This window comes from Meriones unguiculatus, chromosome 20, assembly GCF_030254825.1.
Source record: "Meriones unguiculatus strain TT.TT164.6M chromosome 20, Bangor_MerUng_6.1, whole genome shotgun sequence".
In the NCBI taxonomy this organism is placed as follows: Eukaryota; Metazoa; Chordata; class Mammalia; order Rodentia; family Muridae; genus Meriones; species Meriones unguiculatus.
In genome coordinates, this window is record NC_083367.1 from 28,601,151 (window position 1) to 28,618,757 (window position 17,607).

The following is a 17,607-nucleotide window of genomic DNA, read 5'->3' on the forward strand; positions in this document are numbered from 1 at the left end:
TCATCGTGTCATTCCCCTGTACATAGGTTCTTCCAGAATTACTAATGTTGACCTATGAAGAAAGTGCTTTTAAAATGTTTTCATTGAAGTCCCAATTAAGCACAGAGAATTTGAATAATTGCATAATTTGAATTTCCTATGAAAATTGTTTCCTTTCAAAGCCTTGTGTTCATTTAAATTTAAGTTAATGTGCTTAATTAATCTCTTCCAATCTTTGTAAAATTGATGCTTGAGTTGGACAAACCAAGCTTGTCATTAGTATTTCATATACAAGGCATCTCTGTAACAGATCTAGAAATATACTTATACTAATTTGGTAAGCATGCATGTAAGAAGACAAGAAATAAATAATAGAATTCATATTTGCATACAAATTATAAATATGGGGAATGGTAAGGCTGAACAATAATTTGGGTCATATGTCTTTATGTCGTTTCACAACAGGGATTTTTTTTTTAGCTTTATAGTGCTGAAGATTTTCAGTAATTGTTGGCTTTGAATGTAGGATGTCATTTACCTTGTATATATTCGTATTGACTAAAGTTAGAAGTACTACGTTAGTTATTTTGGAAATCAATTTTAATCAGGCCTTTCTGGCCTGTCTTATTTTTATTTCACAATTAAGATTTAACAACAGGGAAGGACATAAAACTCTAAATTCTATGGTTGCTGAAAGAAAGTTTGCTTAAACTATGAGTGTATCATCTCTCCAAGTACTTGATTCAGTATTTAATTGGTTATAGGTCTGAATGTGTTTCTGTTCCACAGATTCTACTATTTGTTGCTCATATCAGTACTTGACTATAAAATGTCAACTCTGAAGGTGTAACTATAAATATCCACTTATGAACTTATAGAAAGGATTAAATCTACTCCCCAGAGTTAAGTGGGGAATAATGATTTAGAATGCATATAAGATTATTTCCGTAAGTACCTTACTCTTGATAGATCTAAAATGCATGGTTCCCTTTCCCCTAATTTCATCATCTTTATAATGCCAAGCTGAATAATCTGTCTTTTAAAATTGAACAGAGGCCTGAATTATAATTACAGATACAACTCTTGACGTCTTACAATAACCCTGCTTAGGAAAGAGAATTGTACCCTTGCAAAAACACAGAAATCAAAGCAAAAGTTCTGTCACTGTATTTTTTTTTAAAGAAAATAACAACCAGCTGTAAAGATTATTATAAAGGCATAAAATTATAATGAAAAATAAAATGTAGAGCCAAGCATTCCTTCATAAGTTCTGTTTCCCCACAGTGCCCAATGACCCCCTTGTGCCGACGGCTGTGTTAGGTGAGGCCTGAAATCTTCATCACCACTTTCTTCTTTTATTTCATCATTTTGCATGCACCACAACTTCCCGCATACTTGTGTCCTGTCCACACAGCAACCGTTTGCCTTTTGGAAAGTATCTTGCTGTTTTGGATAGGCAACCGTAATCCTAACAGACAGGGACCTTACTTCAACACATTCGGGTCTGGTAGATTTCAATGGAAGGTACGCTGACTGCTTAGGGCAACATACCAGCTTTCAGTTTTGTTGGATTTGAAACAGAAGTACAGCTGCCTCTAATGGATGACTGATGTGAAATGAACCCAAACACCTCAGTTCTCAGGGGCCAGGAGTGACCGAGCAACTAGCTGATGTGGGGAAGTCAGTTTTAGCAAAGGGGTTGTCTAGTCTAAGCCCTTCTAACTTTACAGCAACTAAAGATGCAGTGTTGAGCGGAAAGGAGGAATCTGATGGTTTGCTTTTACTCTGTCTTTTTTTAACCATTTGCTAACGCAGGGAAAGTTGCTAGAATCTTGACGTGGGGTTTGGCATAGACATATTACTTGATAAATAGTATCATGTTTCAAGAACGACCTGGGTTACGTCTCAGAGAAAGTGTGTTGCTTGCAATAATTCTGGCCTTTTTGGTTGCAAAACTGCATTAATTTTTAAACCTGCTAAACTTCAGAACTAAATGAGCTTCATTTAAAGTTTCATATTTCCCGACAAATTATCTGCCAATTATTTTTGTCAGCATGCAGTCTATGTTCACAGGTTCTCTATCAGCAACACCCTAGTGGGTCTACTTACCAAAAAAAAAAGTAGATTATCAACAAATATCTCTTTAAAATTACATCATATTTATGAGTAGTACTTCTTGTGAACATGGAAACTTAGCTTAGGCATCTCTTCGCTCCTTAGTTTAAAAGTACATTACAGAATGTTTTGGAATTTTGCAACTAATCTAATGCAACTAAAGTGTGCAACTAAAGTGCACATCTTATGCACCGAAATACTTATTTTTAAATTGCAACTTTAGGGCCTGTATAAACAATAAGTATTCCAGTAGAAATTGTATCCTAACCAACACTCGCCCTGTGATGTGCATATCAAGAGTGGACTAAGGAGGACAAAGGCATTTGCCACAACAGATGACTTGATTACGTGGGGAGGAGCCACACATGGTGATCACAGGGGAAGTAGCAAATCCTGCACACATGACACCCGTACATGGCATCAGTATCTCAAATTTATAAGTAGAGTTCACTTAAATTAAAACGACAAACACTGGAAAAAATGGCTTGCCTAAGTATTAAAGTCCATCATGGTAATTTTTCCACAGGCATGTAGAATTAGGTTCGAATTTCAGGTTCTGCATAGAATTCCAATACGAACTCAGAAAACCAGCTTACAGGTTTCCTGCTCCACTCTAAGACAGTGTAACAACTCCTGCCATGCTTTCCCCCATAGAACTGTGAAGAGAAGATGAGATAATGCATGTGAGCTTTACCGATTATAAAGGCTAAACAGTTCTTCAGATATTCCAAATGAAAAGGGGTAGTCGTAGTCGTGTTTAAGGAAAAATGGAGCTAGCACAGTAGCAGCATCTAACTTACTTACATTTTGAAAGAGGGGATGATGGGTTAGTAATTGTTGGCTTTCTTCAAAAGCCGACTGTCATTCATTTCATTAGATATCAGATTAATCTCTTCCATTTTTCCATCGTTCTTAGAATCGTGATGTTTATAACTGTTTGTCATCCATTCACCTTATATTTATAGAGCAGTTTTTGAAGTAATTTCAAACATTGCTTCATGTTTGTATCTACCTATCTAATTTTAAAAGGTGTAGATATTTTTCATATTGATTCATATTTTTGTCTTTTGTGTTTTTTACTGCTTCGTTGGGCTTAAGTCCCTATAACCGGTAAGTATATTACAAAGAACTCTAGAAACCTTTCAATCAAGACATAGTTGAAGTTATTATTCTTCAATGTATAATAAGGATAATGATGAGCACAGGCACCCTTGCTAGTAGCTGCATTATTAGGTAGTTTAATGAGGTGGAAATGTATTGAGATTAATAATTCATATGTGATTATTCCAAAGACCTTTCTGCCGATTGTACTACTGTATTAAAGCCTGGCACCACACAGAGGCACTGCTTTTTTATACTAGGATGCAATCATTTGTAAGATGTGCAATGTGAGTTGAGTCTGTGTGTCTGAGCCTCTTAAAATTGTAAAGGTTCTGCCCCTCCAGCAGATTCGAGATGAGCTCTGCCTAGGGCTACCCTGGTTACCTTACCCAAGCCTCGGTGCTTCCAATCTGCCTTCCTGATGGTGTCTGTTCCGTTGATCTGTTCTCTTCAACTGTATATCCTGTGATAGAGCCTAAACTACTTGCTTCTGAATTGAACCTTACTGGGAGATGATTATTTTCCTGTTGCCAGGGTATGAATTGTAACATTTTAGTGAAGGTAGATGAGTTGTATGCAGTCTCATAGGATGCAGAAGGGACTCTTTTTGAATCATGTTTGCCAGCAAATGTTTGTATGTCAAGTTATGGGCAAACCTGAAGAAAAGGCAATAATTCCCTTGAGTGGTTAGATCATAACAGAGTCCACCAAGGACTTCCCCTTTTTAGTTACTTTTTTTCATTTGTATGATTTTTTTTTTTTTTTTTTTTTTTTTTTTGCTTCTGTGTGTGGTATTTTTAGACATGAATGCCAAAAAAAAAAAAAATCAGTTTAATAAGAGAGGGTAAAGATAAATGCAATCAAGCTAAATTATGGAGGCATACAAGTCTGATTGTAGGGTTCTTTTTTTTTTTTTTCCTTCTCCAGGAAGAAAAAGTGTTTATCATGGGGACAACAATTCATTTTTTGCCATATCCTATTTGTAGAGTTGGCGATAGAGCAGGCAGATGTACCAGCACTTGAAATATGTTTCACTGTTAATTAAATATCATTCTCTGCAGTAAGCATTATGATTTCAAATGCAAGTTCTTCTAAAAGTGTACTTTCCTTTCTGTTAACGAGTGTGAGAGTATTATGCTTTCAAAGTAACACCCCTTCAACGTTTGTTTTTTTTTTTAAGTGGTAAGTTTAAATGTGATAAATATAAGCATGTTTCTCATTGTAATGCTTAGTTCTTTGGTCATTAAAATGCTGTTTATTCTTCATAGGCAAGACGCTCTTGGTCCTTTCTTCATCTTTTTGACAGAAAGAGAGTTAAAAGTCTCTTTCCATTTTGAACTAAAGCCATGGGGATGGGGTCTACACTTAAATGTGGGTGGGGACGGATTCTGTTGAATTTTAACTAATTCACGCACTAAAGTATTTCCTGAATTTCTGGCACATAAGTCTATCTCCAAAGAAACCAGATAAATAAATAAATGGTTAAAACACAGGCAAAGAGAATGGCATGAAGGGAACCTGGAGGCCCCAAAAACATGAGAAGTAGCCTGGTTAAGCAGCATGGAGAGGCTGGGAATATAAGGGACTTGCCCATGTTTTATCTCTGAGACCCCTGGTTTCTCTCAAATGGCCCACAGAGAAGTCAGAATGTACTGGCAATTCATACAGTGTTAATGGTAGCAGGAACCGAGGGGGGAACGTGAATCCTCTCAGTGGGCAGAGGGAGTGGGGGGGGGATTTTATGTCTGTTTCCAGTCCAGGGTATGCTGTATTTAAAACCCCACATAGTAGAACAAAGGAGGGAAGAGGTGACAGGATGAGGCGCTCTGTGCTGATGGGTTGTCTAGACAGGTTCTCCGAGGGACTTTGGAATATGGGTACAAAAGAGTTCATCCAACACAGTCGATGGTGAAAACGTTGTTTTCACTTGACAGCTTGGTTCTCTGGCCCCAGCCAATGTTGCTGTTACTTCAAGTGTTAAAAAACAAGGCGACGCAGCTAAATATCCTGCCTGCATCTTTTCAATGAATCCAGTGTCTTCCTGTTTTCTCCCAGCATTTGCTGTCTTGCTGGTAGACACTTATGTTCTGGCCTTAACCCTTGAGCTGAAGTGCATAGTGAAGGCTTTTTCTTCATGAGGCTGGCAGTCCGAGCCTGCACCCTCGCCCCCTTGGCTGGCTTTTCTTCTCCTTCCTTCTACTACCAGAGAGATCTTAAGGTCTTCAAATCTTCTTTGCACAGATGTATATTAAACAAGATAACGTTGTCTCTCTTTTAATGTTCTGCAATGTGAAATCTGCCAGATGAGAACCACAGTGCCACAGCAGAGTCTAGTCGCCTTCTGGATGTTCCTCGCTACCTCTGCGAAGGGACAGAGTCCCCTTACCAGACAGGACAGCTGCACCCAGCCATCAGGGTGGCCGACCTGCTGCAGCACATTAACCTCATGAAGACATCAGACAGCTATGGTTTCAAAGAGGAATATGAGGTGAAAGTTTCAATACTGCTTTGAGTTTTATTTTTAATGTGATACTCAGTGGAATGTAGCATTTTTCTTCACTTTCACATCACAAGATTGGGATAATCTACAGCCTGTCCACTGCAGCGTTGAGTGTGCTATCACATGTATGTATGGGGAAGGGGAGGAGGGCTGCCTTTCCTTGTAGGATTCTTGAAGATGGAGTTGGTACTGTTTCTGTGTGTTATCTCCCTAGCACTGCACCATATCTTCCTACATTCCCCTATTCCCAAGTCAAGAACCAGATTTCCAGAGTTTCCTTGAAGTGTTAGCAATGCTCTCACTGGTTGATTAAATTCCAGGTGTTTCTTGTCTCCTTGCTTACAAACCCTCTAATGATGATATTAAGTTAGATTTGTAGCTTGCCGCCCTTCCCTCAGTTTTGTGGACTATTGGCCGAGGACAGCAAGGAAGAAAAACTAAACACCACAAATCAAGTGAACAGCATTTCCCTCCCTTCCCCCTCCCTCCCCAAAAACATCAAATGTGGGAATTTTTTTAATCCAGCATATTTCTATTTCCCACTCAGACCAAAATAACAGGCTTTATCTTACAAAGGAAGTGACTTAAATCAAACATTCCAATAAACTGCAAAATGATAACGTTTCGGGCCTGGAGAGATGGCTCAGTGGTTAAGAGCACTGTCTCCTCTTCCAAAGGACCCAGGTTCAGTTCCCAGCACCTATATGGCATCTCACAAGTTTCTGTAGCTCCGGTTCCAGGTGCTCTGATACCCTCACACCAAAGCACATAAAATAAAAAAATTTTTCTTTTTGTAAAGTTCCTTTCTACCTCTGTGCTTGCTTAGAAATTTGAGTATGGGACACTGAAACTGTCCCACACTGGTTTATACTGGTACATCCAGCGTAGTGTGTGTGCACACAGACAAACACACACACACACTTTTAAAGTGAAGGATACCAAACATACATACAGCCAAAATACATACATTCAACACCATGGGAAGACTTTTAAGCTTTCACATTCCATATGTGGATGACTTGTGTTCCTTATTTACGATGAGAAAAACTATCTTGAAATTTTAAATGTTGCCTTTAGGTATGTGCTGAAATGCCCAAAATAAGGGCAGGGAATTAGAATATCCTGCCAGAGCAGGCTGTTTGTTGGTGTTACATGTGTTACTGTGTCGTCTGCTTCAAAGAAATGTTGGCTCTTTGAAGACCCTATTTCCTGTGTTGAGCAAAGTTGAAGTTTTTCTACCAAAAAGGAGATCTTTACCCATATTTTAAATTGCTCCATGATTAAACCAACCAGCAAACCCCTCTGTCCATAGGTTCTTGGGGAACAAGAATCTTTACAAGCCCGTTCTGTTCCCTTCAAAAAAGACCCAATCTTCATGACCTTCAAAGAGGAAAAAAGAAAACATGACAGATCATATATGAGTGAAAAATTATGGGAGCAAAGTGACTTTTTTTCCCATTATAAATGCTGATGAAAATGCATTTGAAAAATAGCCACTGAAAGTAGCTTTTGGAAGTTTTAGTATATATTATTTAAACTGTTTTGAAAAAGAATGATACTGGTTCTATTTGTAACTCACAAACTTATAGCTATCTCAAAACTGAAGCATTTTCAAGGTTCTGGGTTTTTGTTGGTTTTCCCCCCCCTCTATAGTCTATGTTTAGCTTGCACTTGAGACCAGTCTACCCTAATGTGAACAAACTTGCATCCCACAAACCAGGCTTGAGGTCTGAGAAGCAAATGTACTCGCTGCTCTAGGCAACCCTGCCCTTCTCCCCCACCACGCATGTGTCTTTCAGTATTTTAATTTTCAGAGCACATAAAAGCTGTTGTGAAAAAAGAATTAAATTAGCTGTGCTTATTAACTCAGTTTTTTTTCTTCTTCTTTTTCCCAGAGCTTCTTTGAAGGTCAGTCAGCATCTTGGGATGTAGCTAAAAAAGACCAAAATAGAGCAAAAAACCGATATGGAAACATTATCGCATGTAAGTTCCCCCAGAATTCTTGATATTTGTAAACATGACATGTATAAACATGAACAGTGAGTTGCAACTTCTATGGTTTTGATTTTAGGTAACCCTAAGGGGTGACATAACTGTGTCTTAAGTGATCTTGTGAATATTAAAAACAATGTTAGCTGATTCTGAAATTGCCATCACCCTCACTAAATTCACTCTCACTCTCTACCCTATAAAAAAACTTGCTGTTTTAAGGCTTTGTTTAAATACATTGGCAGGGGGTGGGGATACTGGGGTAATGCCAAAGCATTTTTTTTTTCATTTATGAATTATTATACCACCCCCTTGGATATTTGTTTCACATACCCTACATCTTACCTGGGAGCAGGGACTGCACTCCAGTTCCTGCATATCACTAACCACTCAGAATTTTCCATTCCGATAGTGTCTTCATGAGGAGTGCATGCAGAAAGCCAAGTCATCACCAGAGGTAGCCTTGGGATTAGTGAGGCAAGCAGATGACTTGTGATCAGCTGCTGATTTCCTCATACCAGTCTCCTTTGAGTTGAAATCATTTACCTAAAATACATTAAAATGGAAACAGCCTCTCAAAGAAAGGAGAACAGGTTCAAACTTCACAGTCTAGTTCTGGAGCTCATTATGCTGTAGAATACAGGGGAGAAGGAGCTCCCCCAGTTCAAAATGTTCCTAAGAAACAAAGTAGCTACACAAGTCTCATAGCGAAGCCCGTGGCTCAAATGAAGAGCCATCCTGACATTGTCACACTGCCGCACACTTACTGATCTGAAAGGCAAGCCATTGGATCCATGTTCAGAGTTGTAACTAGAATGAGTAGCGAGCACCATATATTCCTTGCATTTCTCCTGGATGACTAACTTGATAATAATGCAGGGATTGGTGAATGTGGATCATAAAGACGAGATCTGTCCCCAAGTCTTTACCAGTGACATTGTCTCAGAACGGGAGGAATTCGAGTAGCTTTCATTCGATTATTTAAAACTTTCAGATGACCACTCCAGAGTCATTTTGCAACCCGTGGAGGACGATCCTTCTTCAGACTACATTAATGCCAACTACATCGATGTAAGTGTCCCTACAGGGCCTTCCTAGAGTACGTACGCCCACTTGATCGGCTCACATCTGTGAACTCGATTCTTGTTGTTACCTATGACTTTGTTGCTAGCTTTAAAGTAAAGAACAAACTGTGCACTTTTCCTTGTTCTACAACCTAGTACTTACTGACGCTGTTGTGCTTTCTTTCACACCTGACTTTGGTTTGGGCTGTAGATTTGGCTGTACAGGGATGTAAGTACCACTGTATGTACATAACAGCACCCTATGATAAATATTTAATATAAATGCCCTTAATCACAGTTCCTACTAATGCTTAGTCTAGCTGTTTCTGCATGCGTCACCTAATTAGTCTCATACAGCATATTTATGTTCCATTTTTTCTGTAATTATTTTACGTGTGTGAAGAACTATCTTACCTCCTTCCCTCTTCTTGTGTAGAAAAACAGGGCTGTTTTTTGGCTTTGACAATTTATTATGCATTTGAATTTTATTTGTTGGTGATTTCTGTCTCTGGCTTTTATTCTTACCCTCCCCAAGCATATGTGAGAAGCTGGATGGTATGATGTGTATTAGTGATTTTTGAAATTTTATTTCATTTTATTTTATTTTTTTATTGACTTTTGATGTTAAAAGAGAAGAACAGGGCCAGGAATGTAGCTCAGTTTCTAAAATACTGGCTGAGCATAAAGGAAGCCCTGAATGCAAAATCCCAAATACTGCACAAACCAGGCATGGTGGCGCATGCCTGTAATCCCAGCCCTTGGGAGGTGGAGGCAGGAGAATCCGAAGTGGAAAGAGATCCTGAAGTACATAATGAATTTCCAGGCCAGCTTGGACCAAATAAAACCCTGTCTCAACAACATAAATAAATACAATAAGTAGGGAGACTATTTTGTGGTGTGTGTTATTGACTTGTAAAGTTATAAAATTTCTTTGGATAAAAACTTAATTTCTATGCTATATTTGAAACATATATATCACACATATATATCGAATCATACCACTAAAGTCTATTTTCATCACATATTGCATTGTTGAATTTTGGTACGTATAGTGAGGGAAATTCTCTATGTTAGGGAAAGTAATTATCAAATCAAATACACATTATTGCCAAGGAGGAAATATATTACATTGTATGTAAGGACTGACTCTTTAGCTCTATTGCCAAAGAGGTCTATCAACAGTTTCCAGCACCCACATGGAGTTCATAGCCATCCATGATTCTAGTTATAGGGTATCTTACTCCCTCTCTTGGCCTCCTTGAATACCAAACACTCATGCGATGCACATCCGTATATTCAGGCAAACATACATAAAATAAGATAAACAACAAGGAACAAAATCACCCTGGAGATCTGAGGAATGTTATTTTCTCCCTGTGTGCCTCGGTTTCCTCATCTGCACAGTTGAGGTAAGGATAGTTTTAGCCTCATCACTTTGTTGGAAAAATGTAGTTACATCATGCGTGTGGAACACCTAATACAGCGACTAATACGTATTCAGCACTTGCCAAATTTCAGCTATTGATAATTAAAAACCCAAGTTCTGAGTGAATTGAATCACAGCATGCATATTTTTAAATTGAAAGTGAAATACAGCATTACAGCATATCTGTCAGGGTTCACATAGAAATGCAGTACGAACCTGTACCTGTTCTAATTTCTAAAAAATAGGAAACAATTCACCACAGCTATGAACTTCGTGCCTTATAATTGTTTTGATACATATACCTACCTCACTTGATGTATTAAAAATAGCATATAAATGTACTGGTTAGTCTTTCATCATAATTTTATCTTCATAAAGTTTTAAGTTTGATCAAACAGACAGGTGGTGGAAACTAGCTGTTACTGTAGCATAAAAACAACATTTCTAGTATGACTTTGTGATTGTTCTTAGCTCTTTAGTTTAACCTGGGTTTTCTGCCATGACAGACACACACTGAAGCCTTACGATAGTACTATTTTATGGTTTATTGGGTAGGATTTCATTCTAATAAGATGTTATACAACTATGTTACAATCTCAGTATATTTTAGCTAAATGTAATACCATCATGTAACTTCCTTTTCTTTTTTAGTATATTATATACAAGATATATCTCCGCAGTTAGTAGATATCTCATTTAAAATATAATGAGAAGTGCTACTGAAACACGTTTCCAGGGAACATTCTGGGTTATTAAGGTTTAATAAGACATCAGAATCAGCTGAGTGTGGTGGTGCACAGCAGTCAGAGGTAGATGGATCTCTGTGTGTGTGAGGCCAGCCAGGGCTAGTAAGACCCTGTCTCAAAAACAAAACAAACAAAAAAAAGATAATTTTCAGTATTTACAGCAGTATGATACACACTGTATTCCACCATAGGTCAGAGACTGCCCTCCACACTGTACATGCATCAGTGTATACTGAGCTGCCCATACCAAATATGTTCAAATCTTAACAGATCATTACTAAATCTTTTGGTAGAAGCAAAAAAAATTACAACTTAAAGCTATCGTGCCTTCAGTATTCTTTCAACTCATCTGTGGCAAGTTGACCCACTGGGAGCAGCTGACAAACAGATTGTTCTTTACCAGGAAGAATTCATTGAGACAATATTAAATGTGTATGCACAGCCTTTGTACACCAAAAAGTAAGCACTAAAGTTTCTGTCCAAGAAAAAGTGCAGTTTCGAAAACCTTTTCCCTATATATGTGTGTATCGAAGTTACGTGTGTGTAAATTTCATTATCAGCACACACAAAATAGTTCCTGCAGACTCCTGAACATGCTACAGAACACATACTACCAAAGACAATGAAAATTAAATCAGCAGGACTTTGATTTGAGCACGCATGCATTGTCCAGCTCTAACATTGGAATGTTCTGTTTCTTTTCATTTTTCTTCCTTTTTCTGGTTCTAATATGTCCTTGTCCATTTGTAATGCGGTGTGTTGTACTTTTGGATGAAACAATATAAGAATTAATGTTTTTGAACAGAATTTTACAAGGAATGAATGATTCAAAATTTATATGAAGGCATAAACACCTTAGTGAAACTGAACTAAATCTCTGGGGTTCTTCTTCAGCAAACAAAATTCAATTATATGGTATAAATTTTAATCAGATTCCTTAAAAACCTTGAGTCTTGTCCTCTGTTTATCCTTCACATAGGTTTGAGATGTGGACTCTGTGTTCACTACTCAGTTCTGGTCTTTTTATTATAACCTAATCTTGGGAGGTGTTTTTCTTCCACTTTTTTATGCCTTCATTTATTTATTTCTGATACCAATGTCAGATGATAACCAATTTGCTTTTCTACTTTAGGGTTACCAGAGACCAAGCCACTACATCGCAACTCAAGGTAAAACTCTTGTTTGTAAATACTATATTTATCCATATTATTTATATTAAATATTATATTTATTCTTATTGTTTTCCAGGAGGATTGTTTGTTTTTTTTGTAATTTGATCTTTTAGAAAAAAAACTGACTCTTACTCATTTGTGTAGTAGAGATTCTTGTCCAAATCTTAGAAAAACTTATCCTTGATTTTTTTTTTTTTTTTTTTTTTTTTTTTTATCCTGTGATTGTTTTTCTGAGTTTATCTTTGGTGATCACATATCTCAGTAGCATGGGGAAGAGGCGTTACTTTTTTTAGATAAACAAAAAGCGAGCACTCCTCCTGCCTTGGGTGAGTGTCAGTGATGACGATTATGCTGTCACCTGGCAATTTTTGACAAACCGAGACTGAAACAAAACATATACCCAAAGGAATGTAGTCGAGTTCGTTCCTATGGGGAAAAAAAAAAAACAAAACTGTAGGTTGATCATACCGTGATGCACTGGGAAATGAAAGTATCCAAACAAGCAGACAACAAATCTATAGTCTCCTCAGCATGTGTCCTGGCCACCCAAAGTACTTGCATGACTGCTGATGTAAGAGGAAAATAAAAAGATGTGCCTACTCTTTTTTTGTTTTGTTTTGTTTTTTGTTCTGCTTTGCTTTGGTCTTTTTCTCCTTTGGTGTTGAGGACAGGGCTCAGGGCCATATACTTGTAGCCTTGCCTAATCCTAAACTCCCTTTGTAGATCAGGCTGACATCAATCTCACAGAGATCTGCTGCCTCTGCCTCCCCGAGTGCTGGGATTACGGAAGTGTGCTACCCCGCCCACCTGACATTTACTCTTTTAACAGAGGTCATTTTGACATCATTTTCCCTTTCGTTTTAGTAATTGGGATTGATAGAATATTCTTTACCATTAGAAATATGCACCACTGTATTGAACCGTACACCAGTGGTTCTGAGTGGATGGTCGCCCAGACATGCCTTCACAGCTAGGTAATCACGTAGAACAATAGAATTAGTACTAATACGATGTAAGGACATTTCTTTGTTTACTTTTAATTGTGCACTGTTCACAAATGATGGGCATTTGGGTCATTGGCAATGTTTGCTGCTTTTCCGAAGTGTCCCGTGAGTTTTGTTTTCCACGTATATGTACAGGTACGGAGGAGTGCCATAGTGACTAGGAGAAACACCTTAGAAAATATGGTACTGCCAGGCACAGTAGCGCATGCCTGTAATCCCAGCACTCAAGGAGGCAGGGGCAGGCAGATCTCTGTGAGTTCGAGGCCAGCTTGGTCAACAAAGTGAGTCCAGGGCAGCCAAGGCTACACAGAGAAACCCTGTCTCAAAAAAACAAACAAAACATTAAAAAAAAAAAAAAAAGAGGAAGAAAGTATGGTACTTTCTTACAGATTGCTAAGTCTAGAAGTAAATTGAAGAACAAAATCAATACACGTTTTATACTTTTTGTGTAGTATATTCCAATATGAACTGAAATTACATGGTTCTAGTACTGGTCTAAATAGAGTTTGATGTTTTTTAGTCTCATATACACTACTTTTTATGTAATTTAAACTTTTTATGACCTGTAAAATGTCTCCGATAACGCAGTGTGGAAAAACAAACTTGTTTATAGGCCCAGTTCATGAAACCGTGTATGATTTCTGGAGGATGGTGTGGCAAGAACAGTCTGCCTGCATTGTGATGGTGACTAACTTAGTGGAGGTTGGCCGGGTAAGAGAAAACAATGTTTATTGATTTTTTTTTATTTTTTACATATATGAGTATTCTTGAAAAGCAATAACCAACTCCCTTAGAGACCACGATCCAGTAGTTTAAGAATATCTCATAGACAGGACAGTTTAACTGAATGCTCCTAAGTGAACGTTTTTTTTTTTTTTAATTTATTGTTTATAATTTATTCACTTTACATTCTAATTGTAGCCCCCTCCCTCATCTCCTGGTCCCACCCTCCTCCCCCTCTTCTCCCCAACTCCTTCCCCTTGTGCTCAGAAAGGGGAAGTCCTCCCCCTCTCTCCTACCATCTGACCCCAGCCTATCAAGTCTCATCAGGACTATCTGAATCCTCTTCTTCTGTGGCCTGGCAAGGATGGCTCGCCAGGGGAAAGTGATCAAAGAGCAGGCAACAGAGTCCATTTAGAGACAGCCTGTGCTACACGTACTAGAGAACCCACATGGAATCTGAGCTGCCTATCTGCTACATCTGAGCAGGGGTACTAGATCCTCTCCATGCATGGTCCTTGGTTAATGCATCAGTCTCTGCAGCTCCCCTTGGGCCCTGATTTTTGGCTTTTTTGGTCGCCTTGTGGAGCTCCTGTCCCCCCACTCTTGGTAAGACTCCCTGAGCTCTGCCCAAAGTTTGGCTGTGAGTCTCATCATCTGCTTTGATCCCTTGCTGGGTAAAGTTTTTCAGAGGACAGCTATGGTAGGCTCCCGTCCTGTTCGCTCTACTCAACCACTTCCAATGTCTATTCTGTTCGCCCTTCTGCATGAGAATTAAGCATCCTCCCTAGGGTCCTCCTTGTTATTCAGATCCTCTCAGCCTGTAGATAGTATTATGGTTATCCTGTATTATATGGCTAATGTCCACTTACAAGTAAGTATATAATGCCTGAGAAATATTTGGTTTTCTCATTGAGTAAATTTCTGAAAACATATAATTCCTGAGAGATTTATACATGATTTCTCCCCTCCCTTCTCCAACTCTTTCCTGGTACCTCACTGCCAAATTCACAGTCTCTTCCTTATTTATGATCATTCCATGTTTCTACAACCTACAGACTCCAGGCAACATGAGTCATATATGCAGAGGTGTAGGCAGGCCACTTAGGATTCGACAGCCTATGAGGGAGTGCCTGGAGGAAGTTAATGTAACCTTGAATTTTATAGTGAAATATAACTGAGCTATTAGACTTAACATTTTTTGAAAGTGCACAATCTGTTTATTGTATGACATTTTCTCAGCTGCGTTTGAATTGTAGAACTAAATTTATCATTAGAATGAAGTTGTCTTGGCTACTGTGTTTATGTTCAGATAAATCTGTACCTGTGCATTCTTCTCATCATTAGGTTAAATGCTATAAATATTGGCCTGATGATACTGAGGTTTATGGTGACTTCAAAGTGACCTGCATAGAAATGGAGCCACTTGCTGAATATGTAGTCAGAACATTCACCTTGGAAAGGGTAAGCATTATAAGTTTCTATTGAAAATATGAAAACTGAAACTTTCTACACATCACTGCCATGTTTTGTTTTAACTCCTATGAAATCCATCCACCCACATGTAGCACTCGTTTTTTAAACTCTGATTTATTTGGGGCTCCTCAAAGCCTCTCCCTTCCAACTCCTCAACCCCTGGTAGGAGAGAGAAGGTTAGTGGGGAAGTTGGGACACAGACCACTTTTACTTCTCCCAACTGTTTAGGGTCAATTTTAGGCCTATGCCAATCAATAGCAAATGCAGCCAGCTGTCTCCTCCAAGCTGCTGTGCCCCAGAGCATCCCTCTCTGTCTGTCTGTCTGTCTGCCACGCTGCCTGTGTCTGGTCTGTCCAAGTTGCCACTGGACACACAGCACCACTGCATGCACCACACCTTCTGTTTCTGGGCTCTCATATTTCTATCCTCAGGGCCATAGACCACGCCCCTCTCTGCTGCAGGAGGCAGGCTGTTACCAGTTGTCAAAGCCACGCACCACGCAAGACAGTTAGCAGCTGTGGACAAACTAAAGCCCAGCTAAAATCCCACACTTGGGATTAAAACAAAAAAACATACTTACATAACATAACAGAGTTTACAGAGAAACCAAAACGTCCATACACACCCATCCATTCATTGATCTACAAAATCAGCTTTTTGTTTGTTTGTCTGTGCGTTTGTTTTAGTTTTAGTTTTGTTTGTTTGTTTGAGACAGGGTCTCACTATGTAGTTCTGACTGTCCTGGAACTCACTATGTTGACCCGGCTGGCCTCAAACGCAGAGAGCCGTCGTCGCCTTTGCCTCCCAGGTGATGGGGTTAAAGGCATGGGCCACTAAACCCAGCAATCTACAAATCCTTATTTGGGAGTTAAGCCTGGGGGCATAGATTAAATTCCTTGTTGTGAAGGAGACACAAGACTGTAAGCAAGAGGTTATGGTAAATACTGCAGAGCGCTGTCATACAACAGGCTCTAGGAACTGAAACAGGAAATATTACTGAGATAGAGGAGGAAATGTTTCACAAACTTGAAAGGCTTAAGGGGAAGAACTTATTTAAAATGTCATGTGGACCTGAAGGAAATAAGGTTGTGAGAGGATGTCAGGGGAAGGTGTTCCTGAAAGAGATGAGACATACTGTCGCCCTCAGGCTTATATTTTCTGTTTTGGATCAGATCACAGAAATGGGTAAGTAAAAGGAAAGGAAACATGCAAGAAAAAAGAATCACAGAGCCAGATGTTGGAGCCTGTTCAACATCCCTGTGAGTTTAGTTTGTTGAGTTGGGTTATTAGAAGCCTTATTATTATTAGAGGCCTTTAAAGCTGGAGGACACATTGTCAGTGTTTTGTTCTTATTAACTAATTTTTTCTTGATATTTTCATAGTTAAAATGCATTCTAATCACTCTCACCTCAACCTCTGTCAACTCTGTCTCTTTTTCCTATACTCATAATTTTTGGTTGTCTTGTTTCCCGCTGAGTTTAGTGCAAAGAACTAAAGAAGCAAGAGAGGGTGAACACTCTTAAGACATGGGCGTGGGCACAGAACCACGGACACCACAGAAGTGCCCAATAGATAGGAGAACACACAAACATGTAAGCAAAGGCACACACAAATCTATCAATATCAGTGCCATCAATTTGTAGCATTAATGCAAATGAAAAGCACTAGAACCGCTGAAGACAGGCAACTACTAAGATGCCTATTGAGAATGATCGATGAATATGGATAGACCATTTTGTACTTTCAAATGAGCAAGAATTTTTACAAAGAATCATAATCCTCATTGATTGTGTGTGATCACTTAAATATGAAATTTGTTAATGATTAGAGTTAAATACTTTAAGCCGCTAAAAAAAAAAAATTAGTATTGCAGTTTATTCATAGAATTTTTTAAACATTTAGGCATCTGATGCATTTACCTATATGTCGTAAGTCTATTCTTAGAAATGTATTTATATGTAATATCATCATTTGTACTTTTGGAAAATTCTAGAAAATGGTAAACAGGCAGATCATTATACATAAAAAACATTACAAAACTAGGAGCCCAGAGAATATAATATAAGGGATATAAGGAAAGTTATATACTAAAGAGGAACAGTAACAAGAAGGAATATATTTAAATCCTGGTTGCTTGAAAAGATCAATAAAAAACAAAACAAAAGAAAAAAAAAACCTATGTGGTTTGTATGTTGTGGGAGCAATTATTGTTAAATTTACCATTGAAATGGAACTATGGTTTTGTAGTTAAAAAACTTTTTTTGTAGTAGGCTTGTCCATTCATTCTTTTAGGCAGAGAAGACCTTTAAGGTCAA

General features: G+C 38.4%; 1 protein-coding gene across 7 annotated transcripts in view; it reads left to right on the forward strand.

Moving 5' to 3' along the window:
• Ptprk (protein tyrosine phosphatase receptor type K) overlaps positions 1–17,607 on the forward strand; it is a 515,071-nt gene that overhangs the window by 481,854 nt on the left and 15,610 nt on the right. For 2 of the 7 annotated variants that reach the window (XM_060373711.1, XM_060373713.1), the window contains 9 exons: positions 1,264–1,299; positions 3,193–3,204; positions 5,499–5,683; positions 7,591–7,678; positions 8,679–8,755; positions 8,960–8,977; positions 12,053–12,089; positions 13,710–13,807; positions 15,164–15,280. In XM_060373711.1, the coding sequence (XP_060229694.1) occupies positions 1,264–1,299; positions 3,193–3,204; positions 5,499–5,683; positions 7,591–7,678; positions 8,679–8,755; positions 8,960–8,977; positions 12,053–12,089; positions 13,710–13,807; positions 15,164–15,280 (668 nt within the window). Of the gene's footprint in view, positions 1–1,263; positions 1,300–3,192; positions 3,205–4,122; positions 4,260–5,498; positions 5,684–7,590; positions 7,679–8,678; positions 8,756–8,959; positions 8,978–12,052; positions 12,090–13,709; positions 13,808–15,163; positions 15,281–17,607 lie in introns of those variants that run through there. The other 5 variants (XM_060373714.1, XM_060373715.1, XM_060373712.1 and 2 more) reach the window with 4 other exon arrangements.